At 42.5% G+C, this 20892-nt stretch overlaps 1 protein-coding gene and 1 pseudogene across 11 annotated transcripts in view; one reads left to right on the forward strand and one right to left on the reverse strand.

Moving 5' to 3' along the window:
- Positions 1–20079, reverse strand: part of AP2B1 (adaptor related protein complex 2 subunit beta 1) — a 141732-nt gene extending 121653 nt beyond the window's left edge. For 2 of the 11 annotated variants that reach the window (XM_055388445.2, XM_019027219.4), the window contains exons 1-3: positions 19444–19781; positions 11025–11084; positions 6756–6861 (exon numbers count right to left, since the gene is read on the reverse strand). In XM_055388445.2, coding sequence (XP_055244420.1) covers positions 6756–6861; positions 11025–11061 — 143 coding nt within the window. In that variant the 5' untranslated portion in view covers positions 11062–11084; positions 19444–19781. Of the gene's footprint in view, positions 1–6755; positions 6862–11024; positions 11085–19019; positions 19247–19377 lie in introns of those variants that run through there. The other 9 variants (XM_055388447.1, XM_055388442.1, XM_055388444.2 and 6 more) reach the window with 8 other exon arrangements.
- LOC134758418 (transmembrane protein 160-like) lies at positions 7603–8475 on the forward strand (annotated as a pseudogene).
- Positions 20080–20892: the final 813 nt, after the last annotated feature.

Consider the following 20892-nt stretch of genomic DNA (forward strand, 5'->3'; position numbering starts at 1 on the left):
ATTAGTTTTAAAAAGCTAGGTGTGGTGGTGCACACCTGTAGTCTTAGCTACTCAGGAGGCTGAACCAGGAGGTCGAGACTGCAGTGAGCCATGATCACGTCACTGCACTCTAGCCTGGATGACAGAGTGAGACCTTGTCCCCATCCAAAAAAAACAAGAAAAAAATTGTAGTGCTGTTCTCAACAAGGTCTCTATAGTTTTAGAAAAAGCTTTTTATTATGAAAAATGTTAATCCCAGTGCTGGGATTACATGCATAAGCCACTGTGCCCAGCTTCATCTATAATATTTTAATGTGTATCTTAAGAATCCTTTTTTTTCTTTTTGAGACAGAGTCTCACTCTGTTGCCCAGGCTGGAGTTCAGTGGCACCATCTTTGCTTCCTGCAACCACCGCCTCCCCAGTTCAAGCAATTCTAATGCGTCAGCCTCCTAAGTAGCTGAGATTACAGGCGTGCGCCACCACTCCCGGCTAATTTTTATATTTTTAGTAGAGATGGGGTTTCACCATGTTAGCCAGGCGAGTCCCGAACTCCTGACCTCAGGTGATCCACCCGCCTTGGCCTCCCAAAGTGCTGGGATTACAGATGTGAGCCACCACGCACAGGCAGGTGTCTTTTTTTTTTTTCCAGTACCTTTATCACGTCCAAAAAACCACACAAAAACAAAAACAAAAAAGCCAGGCTCAGTGGCTCACATCTGTAATCCAAGCACTTTGGGAGGCCGTGGTGGGAGGACTGCTTGAGCCTAGGAGTGTGAGACCAGCCTGGGCAACATAGTGAGACCTCGTCTCTATGAATAATTTTAAAAATTAGCCAGGCATGGTGGTGTGCGCCTGTGGTCCCAGCTACTCAGGAAGCTGAGGTGGGAGGATCACTTGAGCCTGGGATGCGGTGGCTGCAGTGAGCCACGAACATGCCACTGCACACCAGCCTGAGGAACAGAGAGAGACCCCATCTCAAAAATAAAAATAAAAAATAAAATAAAAAATAACAATAATTATTTTAAAATATTTATTTTATGTACAAAAAGGTAACATGGTTTCTCTCATTGGGTGGGTGCCTTAGATAATCCATTCGTGGAAGATCACTTAGTCCAACTTAATGAAATCTACATCCTTCACGTATGATGGAAACACTGGTGGCATGTAACGAGGCTGAATTTCCAGATCAGACTGTGCTCAGTTTCAGCAGACACAATAGCAAGAACCCTGGCTGACTTTTCGCGGGTGGCTCCAGTAGAGCTGCTGGTGAATCATCTTGCTTTCAGGAGTGCAACAGGGCAAAAGGAACAATAATTCTTCATATCCATCTACTACAGTTTCAAAGCACTTCAGTTATGCTTTTTAAAGTTCATATTCTTCCATTCTTGACCGGTGGGAACTGAGCTCCTGAATCCTTGTGATATGACCTGGTATTTTCCATACTTTCCTTTATGACAAGATGCTCCATCCAGGCTCATTTTGTACATTTCTAATTCCAGGCCTAGAATCAGTCATCCTCCAAGATGTCTTGATTCCCTTTTAGTGAAATTTTTTTTTAACATTATATATTCAGACAAATGAAAATTTGAGAGTAATCAAATATAAAAGGAGTTTATACCTTTCCTAAGTTCTAGTTATTTCATGATTTACCATTCTCCTATAAGCCACAGGAAATAAATTTAAAGGAGCATCATTAGCTTGGAAGGGTTGAGCTTATCAGATTCTAAAGTGTAAGCTGTATCTTTACAATATAGGATAACTGTAACTTCATGGGAAGTTAGCAATTAATCTTCCCCACAATACTTTATCAAAGTACCTTATACATTTTTAATACTGCTAAACATCTTGCTACTAGCATAGAAGAAAGAAAAAACAAATGTAGGTATATTTCCACAAGGAAAATAAGGGGAAAAAAGGGAATGAAATAGCTGGTCACAGGGTATATACAATGGTCCTATATACACAAAAGGGTACAGAAGTAGAAATTATTCACAGAAAGGAAGCTGGACTCAGGTCAAAGAATCCACCATATCTCCAGCGAACCAGTAACTTCTGTCCTAGAAAGCAAACTATGTGTTTCACTTGTATGCATGGTACCTACGGTAGTTTCATGCACCTGTAGATATTTAGTAAGTACTCTCCAAAAATGTGTTTTCTATTTCCTAGACTAGCTCATGCACAAAACAACGATAACCAGTAAATGTTAAACATTAACCAATAATAAATTCAAGATCCTAAATAGTTTAATTCTAGCAATCTACACGAGGTCAAGAAGACTTAATAGCCAAAGATCAAGCAAGAAGTAAAAAGTGTTAAGTGCCAACCTATAAACTAGAAACCTGAACTTTCCAATATGGTGGCCACTAGTCACATGTGACTACTAAACACAATGTGGCGAGTGTGAACTGAGATGTGATGTAAATGTGAAACACACACTGGATTTTGAAGACTTAGCATGAAAAATATAATGTAAAATATCTCATTAATAATTTTTATGTTGATTACATGCTGAAAGGATATTTTAGATACACTGGGTCAAATAAAATGTATTACTAAAATTAATTCATCTGTTTCTTTTCATTTTTTCAAAATGGCTACTAGAAAATTTAAAATTACATATGTGGTTCACACTGTATTTCCACTGGACAGTGCTGCACTTGAGGTTACTTGCAGGAAAGGCTGAAATATCACAATCTACAAATAGCTAATCTCCATTTTATTTCTTTGCACTATCTTTCTAAGTACAGCTCATATTTCGTCTCCAAGAAGGGTTCTTCAACTATTCCTGTTAACCTGTATCTCTCTTTGGTAGAACTCGTATTGCCTTTAAAATATACACTTTAGTGCCTAATTATATAAGTATATTTTATTTTTCCCTAATTTTTCAAGTTTTGGGTTTCATCAACTAGACAGTAAAAGTCATGAAGGCAAACAGACATCCACTAGCCTTTTGTTTGAATAATGATAAGTGGTATAGTGCTAAGTACATAATAAAGTATCAGCAATAGCAAGCATATAAAAAAAAAATCAAGAGTTTTAACTTTTCTGCAGGATACAGAAATAAGCTTGGCAAAACCACAACAGCCCCTGTAGAGTTATGACAATTTTTCGGGAGTTTGAGACCAGCCTGACCAACATGCAGAAACCCCATCTCTACTAAAAATACAAAATTAGCCAGGCGTGGTGGCGCATGCCTGTAATCCCAGCTACTTGGGAGACAGAGGCAGGATAATCACTTGAACCCGGGAGTCGGGGGTTGCAGCGAGCCAAGATCACGCCATTGCGCTGCAGCCTGGGCAACAAGAGCAAAACTCCGTCTCAAAAAAAAAAAAAAAAAGAGTTATGACAATTTTTACCAATTCGTTTGTACTGATGTTTTCAATCCAGATTTATTATTTGGCAAAAACAGCCCTTCAGTGACTAGACAGATCACAGATAGGCAACTACCGCCTGTGGGTTAAATCTAGCCCAATGCTGGATTTTTGTACAATCCATGAGCTAAAAGTGGTTTTTATAGATGAACTAAGTGTTCATCTATATGAATCTTGGCTGGGGATGGTGGCTCATGCCTGTAATCCCAACACTTCGGGGGGCCAAGGCAGGTGGATCACTTGGCGTCAGCCAGGAGTGATGGCAGGCGCATATACAGTACCAGCTACTCAGGAGGCTGAGGCAGGAGAATCCTTTGAACCCGGGAGGCAGAGGCTGCAGTGGGCCAAGATTGCGCCACTGCACTCCAGCCTGAGCGATGGAGCAAGACTCCATCTCAAAACAATAAATAAATAAAACAAATCTGATGACGAAAAATACTATGAATCCTAATTACACAAAATGTTATCATCCCCCAAAAAGAATCCCACTTAATAGTACACCTGTGGTACAAAACATTATACTTAACTGTTATTTTATTTTGAATATCCTCAATAAAAAATTTGTGGAAATTTGTCTTCTCTCTTGTTATGTAAGTACCTACCTAACAAACTCAATTTTGCCTCTTTGCCTGCTAAGCAAAGAGTACTTACTATGCCAGCCTGATGTACTTACTATTTTGTCCTTTACAAAAAAGTTTGCCAACTCCTTAGATAGATGGTCACAGGACAGCAATTTAAAAACCAAATGTGCTTTATGTGCTAACAAACAAAAGAAAAATAACAAAAATTCACCTCAGAAGAGCAGCACCTGGAGCAAGAGAAGATACAGAGTCATTTCCTACGCTGCCATTTCTATCCGGGCTCCCCGTCTGGTTAGGGAAGCAGCCCTCACCTTTTTGGTCTCGGGATCCCTTCATACTCTTAAAAATTACTGACATCCCAAAGAGTTTTTGTTCATGTGGGTTATATACCTATTGATATTTTACCATGTCAGGAATTAAAACTGAGAAATTTTAAAAAAGTTAATCCATTAAAATAAGAATAAACCCATTTCATAACATTTTAAAGGTAAAATGTACTGTTTTTAAATTAATGAGATGGTGATGCTTTTTTATTTTTTTGCAACTCTTTAATATCTACTTGAAATAAAAACAGCTAGATTCTCATAAGTGCCTGCATTCAACCTTTTGTAGAATGTTGTTTTGAAACATAAGAAGAAAATCCAGCTTCATACATGTATATAACTCAGAAAAGGAAATAATATTTTAATAGCTTTTTCATATAACTACATATTCCTTATTTTCTTTTTTGTTGTTGTTATAACTAGAAATTCTTGATGTTACACTAAAACTAGACAGCCCGGGAACAGTGGCTCATGCCTGTAATCCCAGCAGTTTTGTGAGGCCAAGGCAGGTAGATCATTTGAGGTCAGGAGTTTGAGACCAGCCTGGCCAACATGGTGAAACCCCGTCTCTACTAAAAATACAAAAATTAGCCGGGTGGTAGTGGTGCACGCCTGTAATCCCAGCTACTTGGGAGGCTGAGGCAGGAGAACCGCTTGAGCCTGGGAGGCGGAGGTTGCAGTGAGCCAAGATAACGTCACTACACTCCAGTATGGGTGACAGAGTAAGACCCTGTCTCAAAAAAAATAATGATAAATAAATAAAACTAGACAAATGGTTGTTTTCCTCTTTCTGAGTCCACACACTCTAGTTTCTTAAAAGTTAGTTGCAATATAGAATCTGAAGCCATATCGATAAACTTTTTGTACTTGATTGTATTAAAATCCATTCATTTACATTCTATTTTGTTTTTTTGTTTTTTGTTTTTTGAGACAGTCTTACTCTGTTGCCTAGGCTGGAGTGCAGTGGCGCAATCCTGGCTCACTGCAACCTCCGCCTCCTGAGTTCAAGCAATTCTACTGCCTCAGCCTCTAGAATAGCTGGGATTACAGGCACATGCCACCATGCCCAGCTAATTTTTTTGTATTTTTTTTTTTAGTAGAGACAGAATTTCACCATGTTGGCTAGCCTAGTCTCGAACTCCTGCCCTCAAGTGATCCGCCTGCCTCGGCCTCCCAAAATACTGGGATCACAACCGTGAGCCACCACGCCCGGCCTCCACACTTTATTTCGAATAGATCTTTTATCCATGCATAATTTTGTGATATACATATGCTCTGGTCATTTGGAAAAATATTGGTTCACTGAGCTATGCTGACACATTTCATTATAAAACAGCAAATAATCACAATCATTAATTTCACCACCAATCTCCTCAGAAAAGTCTTTAAGCATTAGGAAGCTGTCAAGCTTATGATGGGAGATACAGGTTTTCCAAAATTCTAATTTTTTACTTTAAAACCTGAAATGTGTCTATTGTCAATTTTTTCCCTTGAAGTGACAGGTTCATTTTGTTCATTTTTGAATAAAATATTTCCCAAATACCAAAGTCTGATTAAATATAGTCTGTCTGTCAATCATTCTTTCACATAAAAATGGTGTTTGCAGTTCAAACAACTGCACAAGGGTTTTTTCTCAAGTCGACCATTGCACTGCTATGCAGCAGAAGAGATTTATGGGTAATCCCTATTTCATCAAACACAATATTAAAAAGGTTCAAGTTTTAATAAAACAAATTTTTACTGCTCATGAAGGACATTCCTAAGTGAAACTGCTCTTTTTTAGCACATGGTGTTAAGGAATACAATGACTACCATTATGGTTGGCACCACTGCCTTCATTCATGCTGAGGCACCAGCAGTTTTACCCACCACTGCTTTGCACCATCACTGTAAACATCCAAATAGTGAAAACGGCAAGTAACATCTAAGTATTATTATGAAAACAGCTTTGACCTCACGGACCCCCCGAAAGGGTCTTAGGATAATCCTTAGGGGCCTGCATATAGTCCTTACTTATTTCCAAATGGTCTTAATTACAGAAATAAAAAATAAGACTACATGGATTTGGTTAACATTGATTTTCATCTTGAATTCAGCAATTGAATGTACAGTTGTAAAGTTGAGGGCAGTGGCTTGGGCCAATTAAAGATCATGTGAACTTATGCTTCTCAGTGTATTTTTATCATCTTCTAAAACGACCTCAGCAAAAAGATTTGTAACTGTGCCAGCTCTCAGGAGGTGTTATGCTAGATCTGAATGTAATGAAATCAAACTCGTTTCACTGTTCTAACACAAACACACACACACCCCAAAACAAACAAACAAACAAAAAGTAGAGCATTAATACAAAGGCAACTGCACTTCCTAATGATGTTTTTAGTGGGACAAACCCCTTCTTAGAGGTTCTATGATTATGATAGTTTTAAAGGAAAAGCAGTAAAGGCCATAAGATGGGGTATGGACCTCTGAAGTGATCAATGGCAACGGTGATTACTCTTACCTAACATCCTTCCCCACGGTCATAGCAGCAATCACTTTCTTCACAGCCTCCTTTCTCTTTTCTTTCTTTTCATTGTTGAGTTCAGCTTTTAGTTCAAATATTTCTCCTGCAAGAGATGACAGCAAACTGGTGAGGTTCCAGGGCCACAGATTTAGAGCAGAATACTACACTATGTAATAACCAATACCAGGATAGCAGGGCAGCAACTAAAATAAGATTTTAAAATTATAGAATATATAAAATTCAAAGCCCTAGAATATTACCTGACTCACTGATAAGGAAGCCATCAGTAAGTTTTAAAAATCTTTTAAATTATGGCCAGAGAGGAAGGTGCAATCCAGATCTTCAAGAACCACAAGAGTGGGAAAAACCAAATCTCATTATATCTAGCTACAGTGGGGAGAGAACAGTATATGAAGGATGATCTTCCATCAGAATGTTAAAGTCTGGAGGAGAACATAAATGTAGGTAGGGAGCAGGCGCGTATTATCTCATTTACCCACGCTCGGCTTTACAGATTAAGAAATGAGGCTCAAAGTTCACAGAGTGAGTGACAAAGTTGGGCTTAGCACTGTGTCTCCTGACTCTTGAATTCAAAGGTTCTCAGCCCTGGCCACACACTAATATTACCTGAGAAATACTAAATATAGCAAAGTACAGGCTCCACTCTGGGCCAAATAAATCATAATGTCAAAGAGAACTCATATTTATACCTTTAAGAGCTCCACCAAGTGACTCTAACGCACACCCAATGTTGAGAATCACTATTTTAATCAGTACTTTAATAAATCAGTGGGCTTTAAGGCCCTTCCTATTCAATCAAACAAAAATAATCTCGAAACCAAGAATGGTACACAATGGAGTCATTTCCAAAGGTACAATCTTGAATGACTGCTTAGGCTCCGCACTGTAAACTGTCAGGGACTGTAACCACTATTTTAAGGCCTGGTCTCCAGGCTCACCTATCTGCAAGAAGCCGGAACCAAAATAAAAAAGAAAGTAACAACCCTAATATTGTTTAAAAGAAACGGAAAAAAACCACTAAGTCCATGAAAAAGAGGTTGACTACTCCCACCTCAACTTTCCATCTACATCCTCCAGCTCATCTACCATACTGCCTCAAAAGACTTTCCTCCACCTTCAAGACTGTTCCTGTCGTTCCTTTCAACCAGATCTCATTTACCAGCATAGAAACAGTGGGGACAGTCTCCGCTTCCGGAGGTCGCTACTGCTGCCTCAGTGGCCCCGGAGCAGGGGCGCCCAGGGGTCCTTCGCCCCCGGCCACGGCCCCCACAACGGGGCTTCGCCGCCACCTGTGTCCGAGCTGGACCGTGCGGCGCCAGGCTCCTCTCCGAAAGGCGCACGAGACAGCTTTCTTCTCCTGGTTCCACAATGGCCTCCTGGCATCGGGCATCGGGGTTATCTCCTTCATGCAGAGTGACATGGATCACGAAGCAGCATATGGCTTCTTCCTGCTGGGCGGCCTGTGTACGGCGTGGGGCAGCGCCTGCGGGGCCTGGCAGCGCTGAGGGGGCCCATGCAGCTGACGCTAGGGGGCGCAGCTGCGGGCGCTGTACTCGCCACCAGCACGCTCTGGGTGTGCGCCGCCTTGGGCTTCTACACCGGGTAGCTGGAGCTGGACGTGAAGCTGGTGCTCGAGGGCGACGGTGCGGCCTCCGCGGAAGGCCCTGATGAGGCAGGCTGGCCGCCACCCGAGTGAGCGACATGGCCGCCGGGCCTGGCAGGCGCTGGATGACGGCGCCCGAGGACTGGGACATTAAAACCTGACCTCCCCTCCTCCAAAAAAAAAAAAAAGAAAGAAATAGTGGGGACAGAACACTACGTGATTTGCCTGAAACCCTTATGTGGAAAGGATGAAATTAGTAAGACACAGAAGTAGAGCACTTTTTCGTTTCAATATCCATGGCCAATAAGGCAAAAAAATTGTTCCAAAATTTGTATTTAATCAACAGCTACAAAAGTAGCATAGCAAGAAAAGCTGGGCCCTTTAAAGAGTCATTCTTCATAGGACTCTTCACCATGTCCCATCCTGCCAAATCCAGCTCTTAAGAGTTCCGCTCATTCACTTCCGGGAACAGTGAAGGACAAACGGCGGGGTTTCAGAAAGTCTGAATTGTGAACAGCAGCAGGTGTTATAGAATCAAAGCAGGATGTAACAGAAATTATTCCAATTCCAAAAGCATAAATTTAAAGAATATGTTTCAGTGGCAGTTCTGGTGGGTGTTGCAGGAAGTACAGGGAACACAATCTATCAATTTTTTTTAAGTATGATGTTTATTAGCAGTGATTCAATCTGCAGTCTCAAACTTTTACAAATGCCTGAATTAAAAAAAGGTCACCAGGACACTTTTCAAGAGTAGGTTTGAAGAATTAGGAGAGTTTTAAAATTATAACTATTTAATTGTAATTATATCCCTTTATATAATTATATACATTTTGTTCGTCAAAGCACACAAAATGCTAACAGAAGAAGAAATAAACATATTTCCAAAAGAAAATCAGAAAAAGCTGAGACTGAATGACAAGTGGCTAATGGCTTTTGTGAGGTGTAAGTAATAAAAATAAGGAGGAAAAAGTTGGGCAGGACCAAAGAGGGGTACTAAAAGAGGCAAAGTCATATATTCTACAACTTCATTAAATTCCTATCTTTTCTCCCTCCTCCTCCCCCCAATCAAATCTACCAAGCACTGTCAGCAGCTAGCAGTAGTTCTCAATCATGGCTGCACATTAAAATAATCTGGGGAGCTTTCTTTTTAATTTTTTTCTTTTGAGACAGGGTCTCTCTCTGTTGCCTAGGCTGGGGTACAGCGGCACAATCACGGCTCACTGCAGCCTCAACCTCCTGCACTCAAGTGATCCTCCCACCTCAGCCTCCCAAATAGCTGGGACTACAGGTGTGCACCACCATACAGGGCTAATTTTTTAATTTTTTTTCATAGAGATAGGGTCTTACCATGTTGCCCAGGCTGGTCTCAAACTCCTGCACTCAAACAATCCTCCTGTCTCAGCCTCCCAACGTGCTGGGATTACAGGCATGAGCCACCATGCCTGGCCACCTGGAGAACCTTTAAAACCCTCACACCCAGACCATATCCAGGACAACTGAAATCAGGCTGAGGTTAAGACCCAGGCATCAGTATTATTTCAAAGTTCCCTGGCTGAGCAATTCTAATGTGTTGCCAAGATTGAAAGCTACAGACAACAAACTGACATAATTAAGCAACTCACTGCAACAAGAGAAAAAGAAGAATGGTAGTTGGCGTCATGTCTGGAATACTTTGGTAAATGTAAGGACTCCTGAACACAAAAGCACAGAATTCTGATCCTAAGCAACAAATAAAGCAAGCTAAGCTACAGGCACAATAAGCTGAGATGGGCTAAAATGTTTGTCTTTGATGGGAAGACCCTCCACATTTCTAGAAATGATCTATTCTATTTAGGAACAATTTTACAAAAGATGAAGGATTGGACTTTCCCCAGAAGAATCCTTTGTTCCTAGACCCAAACTCATATGTAAAAACAAGCATTATATTACTGATAACAAAGATGATGAGACTAATAAGTGCAAAGTCCCTCAAGTAATTCCGTCTATGACCTAAAAACCATAGATAGCTCTAGAGATTCCGTTTTAAATACACATCTAGACAAAGAACATGGTAGATATATATGGACGGATATGAAAATAACCCATTTCTATTCATTGTTTTGCAAGATTGCTTTTTCATTAAAGATAAAAAAATTTTAAATCATATGTATTAATATATGCACTCATATGCAGAGAAAAAGACTTGAGGACATACACCAAGTTCCCTTGGGAATAGGAACAGGAAGGGAGAACTTTCATTTTTACCTTTTACATACATATCTGTATTGCTTTAATTGTATTCTTTGTTATAAAATGTTTATTTCCAAGTAAAAATTATTTAATAAAAGGGAAAAAGTACGCTGCTTCTTTTGTCCTCCTCACACTTAACCAATCTCCAATGGATCATCTCAAACAGCAAAGAGGAGTCTCTTTCACTAAACAGAACCTTCAAGTCATAATAATGTGCATCACAACCCTCTCTTTTAAAACCTACTCTTTAATAACTTGCTTGAATACATTCATCTATAGAAGTAGTAGATGTCCAGTGAGATTGTCAACTACATGTATGTCTGAAGGAAGAGGTCAGCAACATTCTGCTTGGGGCAATCTTACACTACAACTTTTGAAAATTTCCGAAGATTTGATTGTATTCTCATACTTACCTTTTTTATTGGTTGTGAAATACTTGGAGTCAGTCATGACTCTGGATCTTTAATGTGCACCTATAGCAAGAGAAAAGAATTCCTTCATTCAGGTTATAGATATCCAACAAGGCATCCAATTAATTTTAAGAACATCCAATTAATTTTAGGAACACTTATATTTAAGAATTTCTAAAAATGAGTATCATCTTCCTTTATCACCACCATTGATGGTTCAAGAAAAACTAAGAATGTAACTCCTCAAGCTAATGGGGCAAAAATCTAAAGGCCAAATGCAACTGGGTAAAAGTATGAACCTATTATGGCTTTGTGATTTTATCCACAGTAACTCCTCAAAGCTTTCAAGAGCTAAAGCTGGACCTTTTTATAAATATATCTGCAATTACTTTCCATTCAGGAAAATCTGGTAACTTCCTTGCCTCTAGCTGGAATCACTCCAAAACATATATTCTGAAGCAATGTAAGGTCAAAAGAAAAAACAATTTTGCCAATCTATGACATGAAACTTTCAATAAAAACAATCTCTTTCAGAAAAAAAAATTCAAAATTAGTAGGACAATATTCTTTCACAACAAACATCTAGAGAGGAAACCATGACTTATGCATGGAATTTTTTTTTAATTTTTAGTTTTGTGGGTATGTAGTAGGTGCGTATAGGTACATGAGATATTTTGATAACAGGCAGACAATGCATAATAATTACATTAGGGTAAATGGGATATCCATCACCTCAAGCATTTATCCTTTCTTTGTATTATAAACAATTCAATTACATTCTTTTAGTTATTTTTAAATGTACAGTAAATTATTGTTGACTGTAGTCACCCTTTTGTGCTATCAAATACTAGATCTTATTCATTGTATCTAACTATATTTTTGGATTTAAAAAAAAATGTGGCTTTCTTACTTCCAACAATCCAGATTTAGCCCAAGAGTATTCCCAAATAATGCCAGTTTATAGTTAAAAACAAGGCAAAAGACTGAGACATCTGTTCAGACACGAGAATCAAACTGGTGTTGAAACAAAAGAACGTGGATCTCCCTCTCCCCTCTCCCCTCTCCCCTCTCCCCACGGTCTCCCTCTGATGCCGAGCCGAAGCTGGACGGTACTGCTGCCATCTCAGCTCACTGCAACCTCCCTGCCTGATTCTCCTGCCTCAGCCTGCCGAGTGCCTGCGATTGCAGGCGCGCGCCGCCACGCCTGACTGGTTTTCGTATGTTTTTGGTGAAGACAGAGTTTCGCGGTGTTGGCCGGGCTGGTCTCCAGCTCCTAACCGCGAGTGATCTGCCGGCCTCGGCCTCCCGAGGTGCCGGGATTGCAGACGGAGTCTCGTTAACTCAGTGCTCAATGGCGCCCAGGCTGGAGTGCAGTGGCGTGATCTCGGCTCGCTACAACCACCTCCCAGCTGCCTGCCTTGGCCTCCCAAAGTGCCGAGATTGCAGCCTCTGCCCGGCCGCCACCCCGTCTGGGAAGTGAGGAGCGTCTCCGCCTGGCCGCCCATCGTCTGGGATGTGAGGAGCCCCTCTGCCTGGCTGCCCAGTCTGGAAAGTGAGGAGCGTCTCTGCCCGGCCGCCATCCCATCTAGGAAGTGAGGGGCGCGTCTTCCGGCCGCCATCACATCTGGGAAGTGAGGAGCGTCTCTGCCCGGCCGCCCATCGTCTGAGATGTGGGGAGCACCTCTGCCCTGCCGCCCCGTCCGGGATGTGAGGAGCGTCTCTGCCCGGCCGCCCCGTCTGAGAAGTGAGGAGCCCCTCTGCCCAGCAGCCACCCTGTCTGGGAAGTGAGGAGTGTCTCCGCCTGGCAGCCACCTCGTCCGGGAGGGAGGTGGGGGGGTCAGCCCCCCGCCCGGCCAGTCGCCCCGTCCGGGAGGGAGGTGGGGGGATCAGCCCCCCGCCCGGCCAGCCGCCCTGTCCGGGAGGTGAGGGGCGCCTCTGCCCGGCCGCCCCTACTGGGACGTGAGGAGCCCCTCTGCCCGGCCAGCTGCCCCATCCGGGAGGGAGGTGGGGGGGTCAGCCCCCCGCCCGGCCAGCCGCCCCGCTGGGGAAGTGAGGGGCTTCTCTGCCCGGCGGCCCCTACTGGGAAGTGAGGAGTCCCTCTGCCCGGCCAGCCGCCCCGTCCGGGAGGGAGGTGGGGGGGGGTCAGCCCCCCGCCCGGCCAGCCGCCCCGTCTGGGAGGGAGGTGGGGGGGTCAGCCCCCCGCCCGGCCAGCCGCCCCGTCCGGGAGGTGAGGGGCGCCTCTGCCCGGACGCCCCTACTGGGAAGTGAGGAGCCCCTCTGCCCGGCCAGCCGCCCCGTCCGGGAGGGAGGTGGGGGGGTCAGCCCCCCGCCCGGCCAGCCGCCCCGTCCGGGAGGTGAGGGGCGCCTCTGCCCGGCCGCCCCTACTGGGAAGTGAGGAGCCCCTCTGCCCGGCCACCACCCCATCTGGGAGGTGTACCCAACAGCTCATTGAGAACGAGCCATGAAGACAATGGCGGTTTTGTGGAATAGAAAGGGGGGAAAGGTGGGGAAAAGATTGAGAAATCGGATGGTTGCCGTGTCTGTGTAGAAAGAGGTAGACATGGGAGACTTTTCACTTTGTTCTGTACTAAGAAAAATTCTTCTGCCTTGGGATCCTGTTGATATATGACCTTAACCCCAACCCTGTGCTCTCTGAAACATGTGCTGTATCCACTCAGGGTTGAATGGATTAAGGGCGGTGCAAGATGTGCTTTGTTAAACAGATGCTTGAAGGCAGCATGGTCGTTATGAGTCATCACCACTCCCTAATCTCAAGTACCCAGGGACACAAACACTGCGGAAGGCCGCAGGGTCCTCTGCCTAGGAAAACCAGAGAACTTTGTTCACTTGTTTATCTGCTGACCTTCCCTCCACTATTGTCCTGTGACCCTGCCAAATCCCCCTCTGCGAGAAACACCCAAGAATGATCAATAAAAAAAATAAAATAAAATAAAAAAATAAATAAATAAATAAATAAATAAATAAAAGAACGTGGGTCTCAACCTCAACCTTAACTCTTCCATCCCAATTTCCAGAAGAAGTAATCCAGATGACAAATGGCTCTACTAACAAAAACGGCACAGTCTGGTCACATTTTTACTAAATAATAAGACTACTTTTTCTGATTTGAGAAACTATAAGACTTTGTCCAACGTACCAGACTTCTTTAAATATATTAAAATTTTGGGGCCAGGCATAGTAGCTCACGCCTGTAATCCCAGCACTTTGGGAGGCTGCCAGGTGGATCACTTGAGGTCAGGAGTTCAAGACCAGCCTCGCCAACATGGTGAAATCCTGTCTCTGCTAAAAATACAAAATTTAGCTGGGCATGGTGGCACGTGCCTTTAATCCGAGCTACTTGGGAGGCTGAGGCAGGAGAATTGCTTGGACCTGGGAGGCGGAGGTTGCAGTAAGCCGAGATCACGCCACTGCACTCCAGCCTGGGCAACAGAGCATAAGTCCATCTCAAATAAATAAATAAATAAATAGGAATTTGGGCCGGGCGCGGTGGCTCAGGCATGGTGGCATGTACCTGTAGTCTCAGCTACTTGGGAGGCTGAGGTGTGTGGATCGCTTGAGCCTAGGAGATCAAGGCTACAGGGAGCTATGATCTCACCACTGCACTCCAGCCTCAGCGACAGAGACCTTGTCTCAAGGGGAAAAAAATATATAAATATACATATATTTTTTAATAATATTCCTTCTGTACTCAAAATGAGTATCTTTTTCCTTATCACCATCACTAATAATACTTATCACCAACTTCAGGACAAGACATGCTGGCACCTGCTCATTATTATCAGGTCAATATGACATAATGTATTTGGCAAACAATAGTAAATATGGATCTAGGAGAAAAGACCTAAGCACCAAACAAATCAATGTAATTAAAGAAAAGAAAAAAGAGCCAGATAAACATAAAATAATGAAAAACTTCTGGTTCAAATCTGATCTCTAAAACGTGCTACTTGTACAGTTTAATGGAAATTAGACTCATTTGCTATCTTTCCAACCAGCTAATTACTATTTATAGTCTTGATCCTAATAGCTCTTTAGATTGTACCAGAAATTCACAGAATGATCTTGTTAAAAGAAGTGAGCTAGGACTCACAAATATCATCACAGAATATAGAAATTTCTCCTTTAATACTTGTTATAATTAAAAATTATACTGAAGCTTGCCTTATGCAATGTTTTTACAATGCGTTTCTAGCAAAAATTCAAAGAATGTTATAATCATTTAGTCCATTCATAATGTAAACTAAATGTGAAGTGGGCAAATGAAGAAAGGAATTCTTCACATAAAAGACCTGGAATAAATCTGAAGTTATTTATGAATGTATATATACAAACAGAAAAACCAGTAAACAGAAACGATTACTTGAGCCTCAAAGAAGGACTATAGCTCAAATCCATTACAATCTGTCTAGGATATTTACTATGGTATGCTATGTCCTTTAAAACTTGCTTAAGATTTTAAAACAAAACCTCCTTAGAATCTGTCACCCAATTTCTCTGAAAAGCCTCTTATACATACACATATTAAATTTTTTTTGGCCAGGCACGGTGGCTTACGCCTGTAATCCCAATACTTTGGGAGGACGAGGCGTGTGGATGGCTTGAGCTCAGGAGATCGAGACCAGTCTGGGGAACGTGGCGAAACTCCGTCTCTAATAAAAATACAAAAATTAGCCGGGCATGGTAGCACATGCCTGTAGTCCCAGCTGGGACTCACTGCAACATCTGCCTTCTGGGCTCAAGCGATCCTCCCGCCTCAGCCTCCCGAGTAGCTGGGACTACATGTTGGGATCACCGTGCCCAGTCCATTAAATTCTTTTTTTTTTTTTTTGAGACAAAATCTCACTGTGGCCCAGGCTCCAGTGCAATGGTTCGATTTGGGCTCACTGCAACCTTTGCCTCCCAGGTTCAAGTGATTCTCCTGCCTTAGCCTTCAGAGTAGCTGGGACTACAGGCACCCACTACCACGCCCAGCTAATTTTTGTATTTTAGTAGAGACAGGGTTTTTCCTTGTTAGCCAGGCTGGTCTGGAACTCCTGACATCAAGTTATCCATCCACCTCGGCCTCCCAAAGTGCTGGGATTACAGGCATGAGTAAATTCTTAACAGGAATTTTCACTACATTCTATTAAACAATAAATTAACCTAAGTCTTAAGTCATACCTTTATCAGTAGCTCACATATTTCATTATCTCCCCTAACAATTTCAATGTCAAGGAATATATTACTATCCTGTTCACTGTGAGCATTAAGTGTTCTTGTCTTAACTAGAAAATAATGCACCCACCCACGAAATTTCAGGGAGGAGAGGAGGGTCAAGTATCTTTAGAAGCCTATAAGATAGATTCTAAATTAAGAGTCCCTGCTGCTCTAAAGAGAAGGGATATCACTCTAGTAACCAACACTATTGTAAACAATAGTAACAAAATATTCCCTAACCATATTGGGAGAGAAACATGGTGCCAAGCTGGTTCTTGCCTTAAGCCAAAAGAAACTCCAAGAAAAATGAAAATAGTGTAAATAAAAACAAATCAGAAGACATGACTGTTGCACAACACTGTCAGTGTACTAAATGCCACTGAACTGTATGCCTTAACCTGGTTAATTTTATGGTACGTGAATTTCACCTCAAAAAAAAATCACATATATATATGATTCAGTGTATCTCTCATATAATGAGTTCTCACCTCATATAATGAGAGATACACTTAATCCCATGCTAGATATGGACATAGCCAGAGTCTCCAAAATACAGGATGGCAAAAACTGACGTCTTCATTAGAAGTTACAGCCGGTCGCGGTGGCTCACGCCTGTAATCCCAGCACTTTGGGAGGCGGGCGGATCACGAGGTCAGGAGATCGAGACCATCCTGGCTAACACGGTGAAACCCCGTCTCTACTAAAATACAAAAAATTAGCCGGGCGTGTGGCGGGCGCCTGTAGTCCCAGCTACTCGGGAGGCTGAGACAGGAGAATGGTGTGAACCCAGGAGGCGGAGCTTGCAGTGAGCCGAGATCGCGCCACTGCACTCCAGCCTGGGCGAAAGAGTGAGACTCCGTCTCAAAAAAAAAAAAAAAAAAAAAGAAGTTACAGAAAAAGTAAACAAAATAGAGCTAAAGAAAAAAAAAATCTAATATTTGCTGAAGTGCCTCAAAAATCAAGCTGCTCCTATGGGGGGAGAAAATGTTCCTTCAGAAGAGCCAGAGAAATAAGCAAAGCCATGATGGAATTTGAACTCACACTACCTTTCTACCAGATCAAACCAGACAAGTCACGGCTGTTCTGAGGATTTACGGTATGGCCTAAGGCCACTGTTAAACAACAAAGCTGCCAGAGTCAAAGCACATAATCACTCTTACTTGCCCTCGACCAGAGTGTGATGTCACTGCATTTCGGAGAAGGCCTCCCTGCACAGGATTATATATCCAGATTTAACATAACCTAGTTTCTACCAAATATAGGTTGTCAAAGTCCCTCCTCTCCTATACCTCCCTCCAGTTCCCCAAAAGAGAAACTGAGCAGCAAAATAAGATTAATACCTTGGGTAGAATAAGGTCAGAAAAAAATTAATAGGGTCTTAATTCAAATGGCTCTCTGGGAAGCTAAATTAGTTTGTAAAGTCACTAAACCCTTCTTTTCACAAAGTTGGACTTTACAAAGCTCAGTGCTCATAGTGAAAAACTGGCCAAAGTTAACCAAATTATAAAGCAGAAATGTCATTCCAGTAATCTTTTATTATAAGGGTGAGAGGTGCCAAATTCATTTCTAATCAAATATTCAGTAATAATGCAAAGACAATAGCATCATCAGGTATTATCTTGCTCATAAGAAATTATGAGACACAAAAGCTAAAATCACCTGTGATTTCTGTTTAAACATAACAGACTACAAAGTAGCTTCTTAATATTATAACGAAGCAAAGGAGTTCAAAAGTTTTACATCTAATTCTTAACCAAAATAACATTAAACTCTGGAAAACCTAAGGCTAGAAGGAAAGAAAGGACAAGAGAAAGGAGAACGTGCCCTATTTAATATATTCCTTGCTCAGCTTCGTTCAAACCTGTGCCTAAAAAGTTAGTATTTCAAAATATGGATGTTTTAAGGAAAGAAAGAATGAAAGAATTGGACTTCCTTGAGTTTCTTCAAACACAGTCAGAATATTAGATTTATATTGATTTTACCACCCAGCTTTTAGTGAGGATGCTTGCATTATACATCATCCTTTCTGCTTCCTTGAAAGTTTCAACCGCTAAGATACTGCAAACAGTTCTCACCTTACCAGCAAGCTTAGTCATCACTGGAATGTGTTAACACGTTTTCTTATAGAGCTGCACCTCCTTCATCTGCTGCTATTACTACTTTGTAAGTGTACCCTGAGGCTAAGCAATTGACGTATACAAGGAAGGTAACTAATCATTTAAATTGATTCTCATTGAGACCACCTTCTTTGTTAGTCATTCTGCCTTTCTAAGCTTAATGCATTTACTTTCTTTTAAACCACAATGGTTATGATAAGTCTTTGGCAGTTTTCAAAACATTTTTTCTTCTCAAAAGTCAAGTTTGGCTGGGCGCGCTGGCTCACGCCTGTAATCACAAAACTTTAGGAGGCCGAAGCGGGAGGATCGCTTGGGCCCAGGAGTTCGAGACCAGACTGGGCTACACAGTAAGACCCTGTCACTAAAAATACAAAAATAAAATAAAATAAAAGTCAAAAGTTTAATGAAGCATCCGCGTGAGTTCAATAAAGGCCTGTCCCCCCCACCCCACCCCTCCAATAGAAGACTACTCTTGAAAACAAGCAGCATGAACAAATGATTTGGATTCAAATGATAAGGAAATAACAGGACGTTCCAGTTTCTTTACTTTCAGCTTAATCTACAGCCTTTCCCAAACCAGACCATTACTGCAGAGCCCAGGAAAAAAAAAAAAAAAAAAGATGCTGGGTTAAGATTTGCCCCCATTTGCTTCCCCCTCTCTTACATCAGGTCAATTATGGAGGTTACTCTTTCCTTCCTCCAAGAGTAAGGAATGCCTCTTCTTTCCCCAGGTGGTCAAGATTCTAGCGATATGCTCCTCCATTACGGAGCAGGGAAGAGGTTGTCTCTTACCCTCAAGTTACCCGAGAGACGACGTTCGCCCATCAATGAGCAAACCTTTGAGGGAATCCCTATTCCCTTTGGCTTGCTGGACACGTCTCAGCCTCTCAGTGAATGACGCCGAGCGGGGAAGAAAGACGGTTCCCCCCACGGCCTCCAGGCTCTATCAGCCACACCCCTGGCCTCTGGTCCCCCTAAACCCTCAATTCTGAAACACATCTTCCCCTCCTGCCCCCAACTACCTGCTGCCACACCCGAGGATTCCCTCACCGCACCACAGGCATCGTGGTAGAGACCCTTTCTCCAACCTTTTCCCTCTCAATGGTCACACCCGACGGTTCCCTGCATCATCAACGGTCACGCTCTTAGCATTTCCTCGCCTCCGCCGGTCTCCGACCCAGCCTGGGGTTACCCTTCTCTCCGTCCCCGACCCCCTCAATTAGGGACACACCCTAAAGGCAACCGCCCTGAACTCACCGGAGGCGGAGGCGGAGGCGAAGGCGAGGGCGGGGGTGGCGGCGGGAGCCGGAGAGCACAGCCCGGGTGGTGGTGTAATGGTTTCCTGCCCGTCACGATTCTTTTCTAGGTCTAAGCCACTGCGCAAAACCCACTTTGCCAGGGACAAAGATGGTGGGCAGGAAACTCTGACGTCAGAGAACGTCGCCGCGTGACGTCATCGGGGTGCGCGGGAGACCTACAAAGCCTGTGATCTCTCGCCGCCTTCCAGACCCGAAGATTTCCTTTGGTCCCGGCAAGCTAGCCCATCTGGGCCTCAGAGGATGTTAAGTGGCTACTCCAAAGGGATATATTTAAAAAGCTGACAATGGATTTGTTTTCTCGCACAGAAATTCTCTGAAAAACGTAAACATAGAGATGATGAAATATCCTGTTCCTTTCTGAAAAAACAAAACCCCTCAGCTCATTTTCCTTCCAGGCTCAAGAGCGGACAATGGTGATATAGCCCAGGCCTATATACGGGCAGTGGGGCTAGAGGATAGTGCTGCACGTAAAAGAGGTTGAGGAGGCATTGGATGTGAGTTTGAATCCCTACCCTGAATGTGACTGAGACAGTTAATGTCTCATCAACCTTCTTATCTGTGAAATGAAGACAATGATAGTATCTCTCTCGGGCATGTGAAGTTTAAACCAGATAAATTAGGTAAAGTGCCTAGTATATAATAGGTGTGCTTACACAAAAGTAAGTTTCTTTCGGACACTAAGAGCTAGATTCCAGGACCTGGAACTGGAGAACAAGATTGATGATGTTAAATGAACTAGCTGTCCCTAAGGTTAATTTCAGGGTGTAAGGAAGGATGGAGAGCAAAGTGATGATTTTTCTCACATTTTGCCCATGAACTCTGTGAGTCAAAAAGTGTTTCAGTATTTTAAAACTTCATTCTTAAAAAAGTGATCAGAAGTACATTAAAATTTTGTATAACATACTCATGTATTATTATTTGCTCTGTTATTAAAATAGGGGAATAGGGGAAATTAGAAAGCCAGGTATAAAGTGAGAGAATGCAAACAGTTATGGTAAATCAGATAGCTGCATAATGTTATAGAATATTTTATGACAGAAAATTCATAAAGTGTTAAGCAAAAAAAGGACACCAAACAATACAGTATACAGTATGACTATATATGTATAGAAAAAAAAGGCTAGGATAGGCCAGGCGTGGTGGCTTACACCTGCAATCCCAGCCCTTTAGGAGGCTGAGGTGGGTGGATCACCTGATGTCGGGAGTTTGAGACCAGCC

The sequence above is a fragment of the Gorilla gorilla genome, chromosome 4, assembly GCF_029281585.2.
Source record: "Gorilla gorilla gorilla isolate KB3781 chromosome 4, NHGRI_mGorGor1-v2.1_pri, whole genome shotgun sequence".
NCBI lineage: Eukaryota > Metazoa > Chordata > Mammalia > Primates > Hominidae > Gorilla > Gorilla gorilla.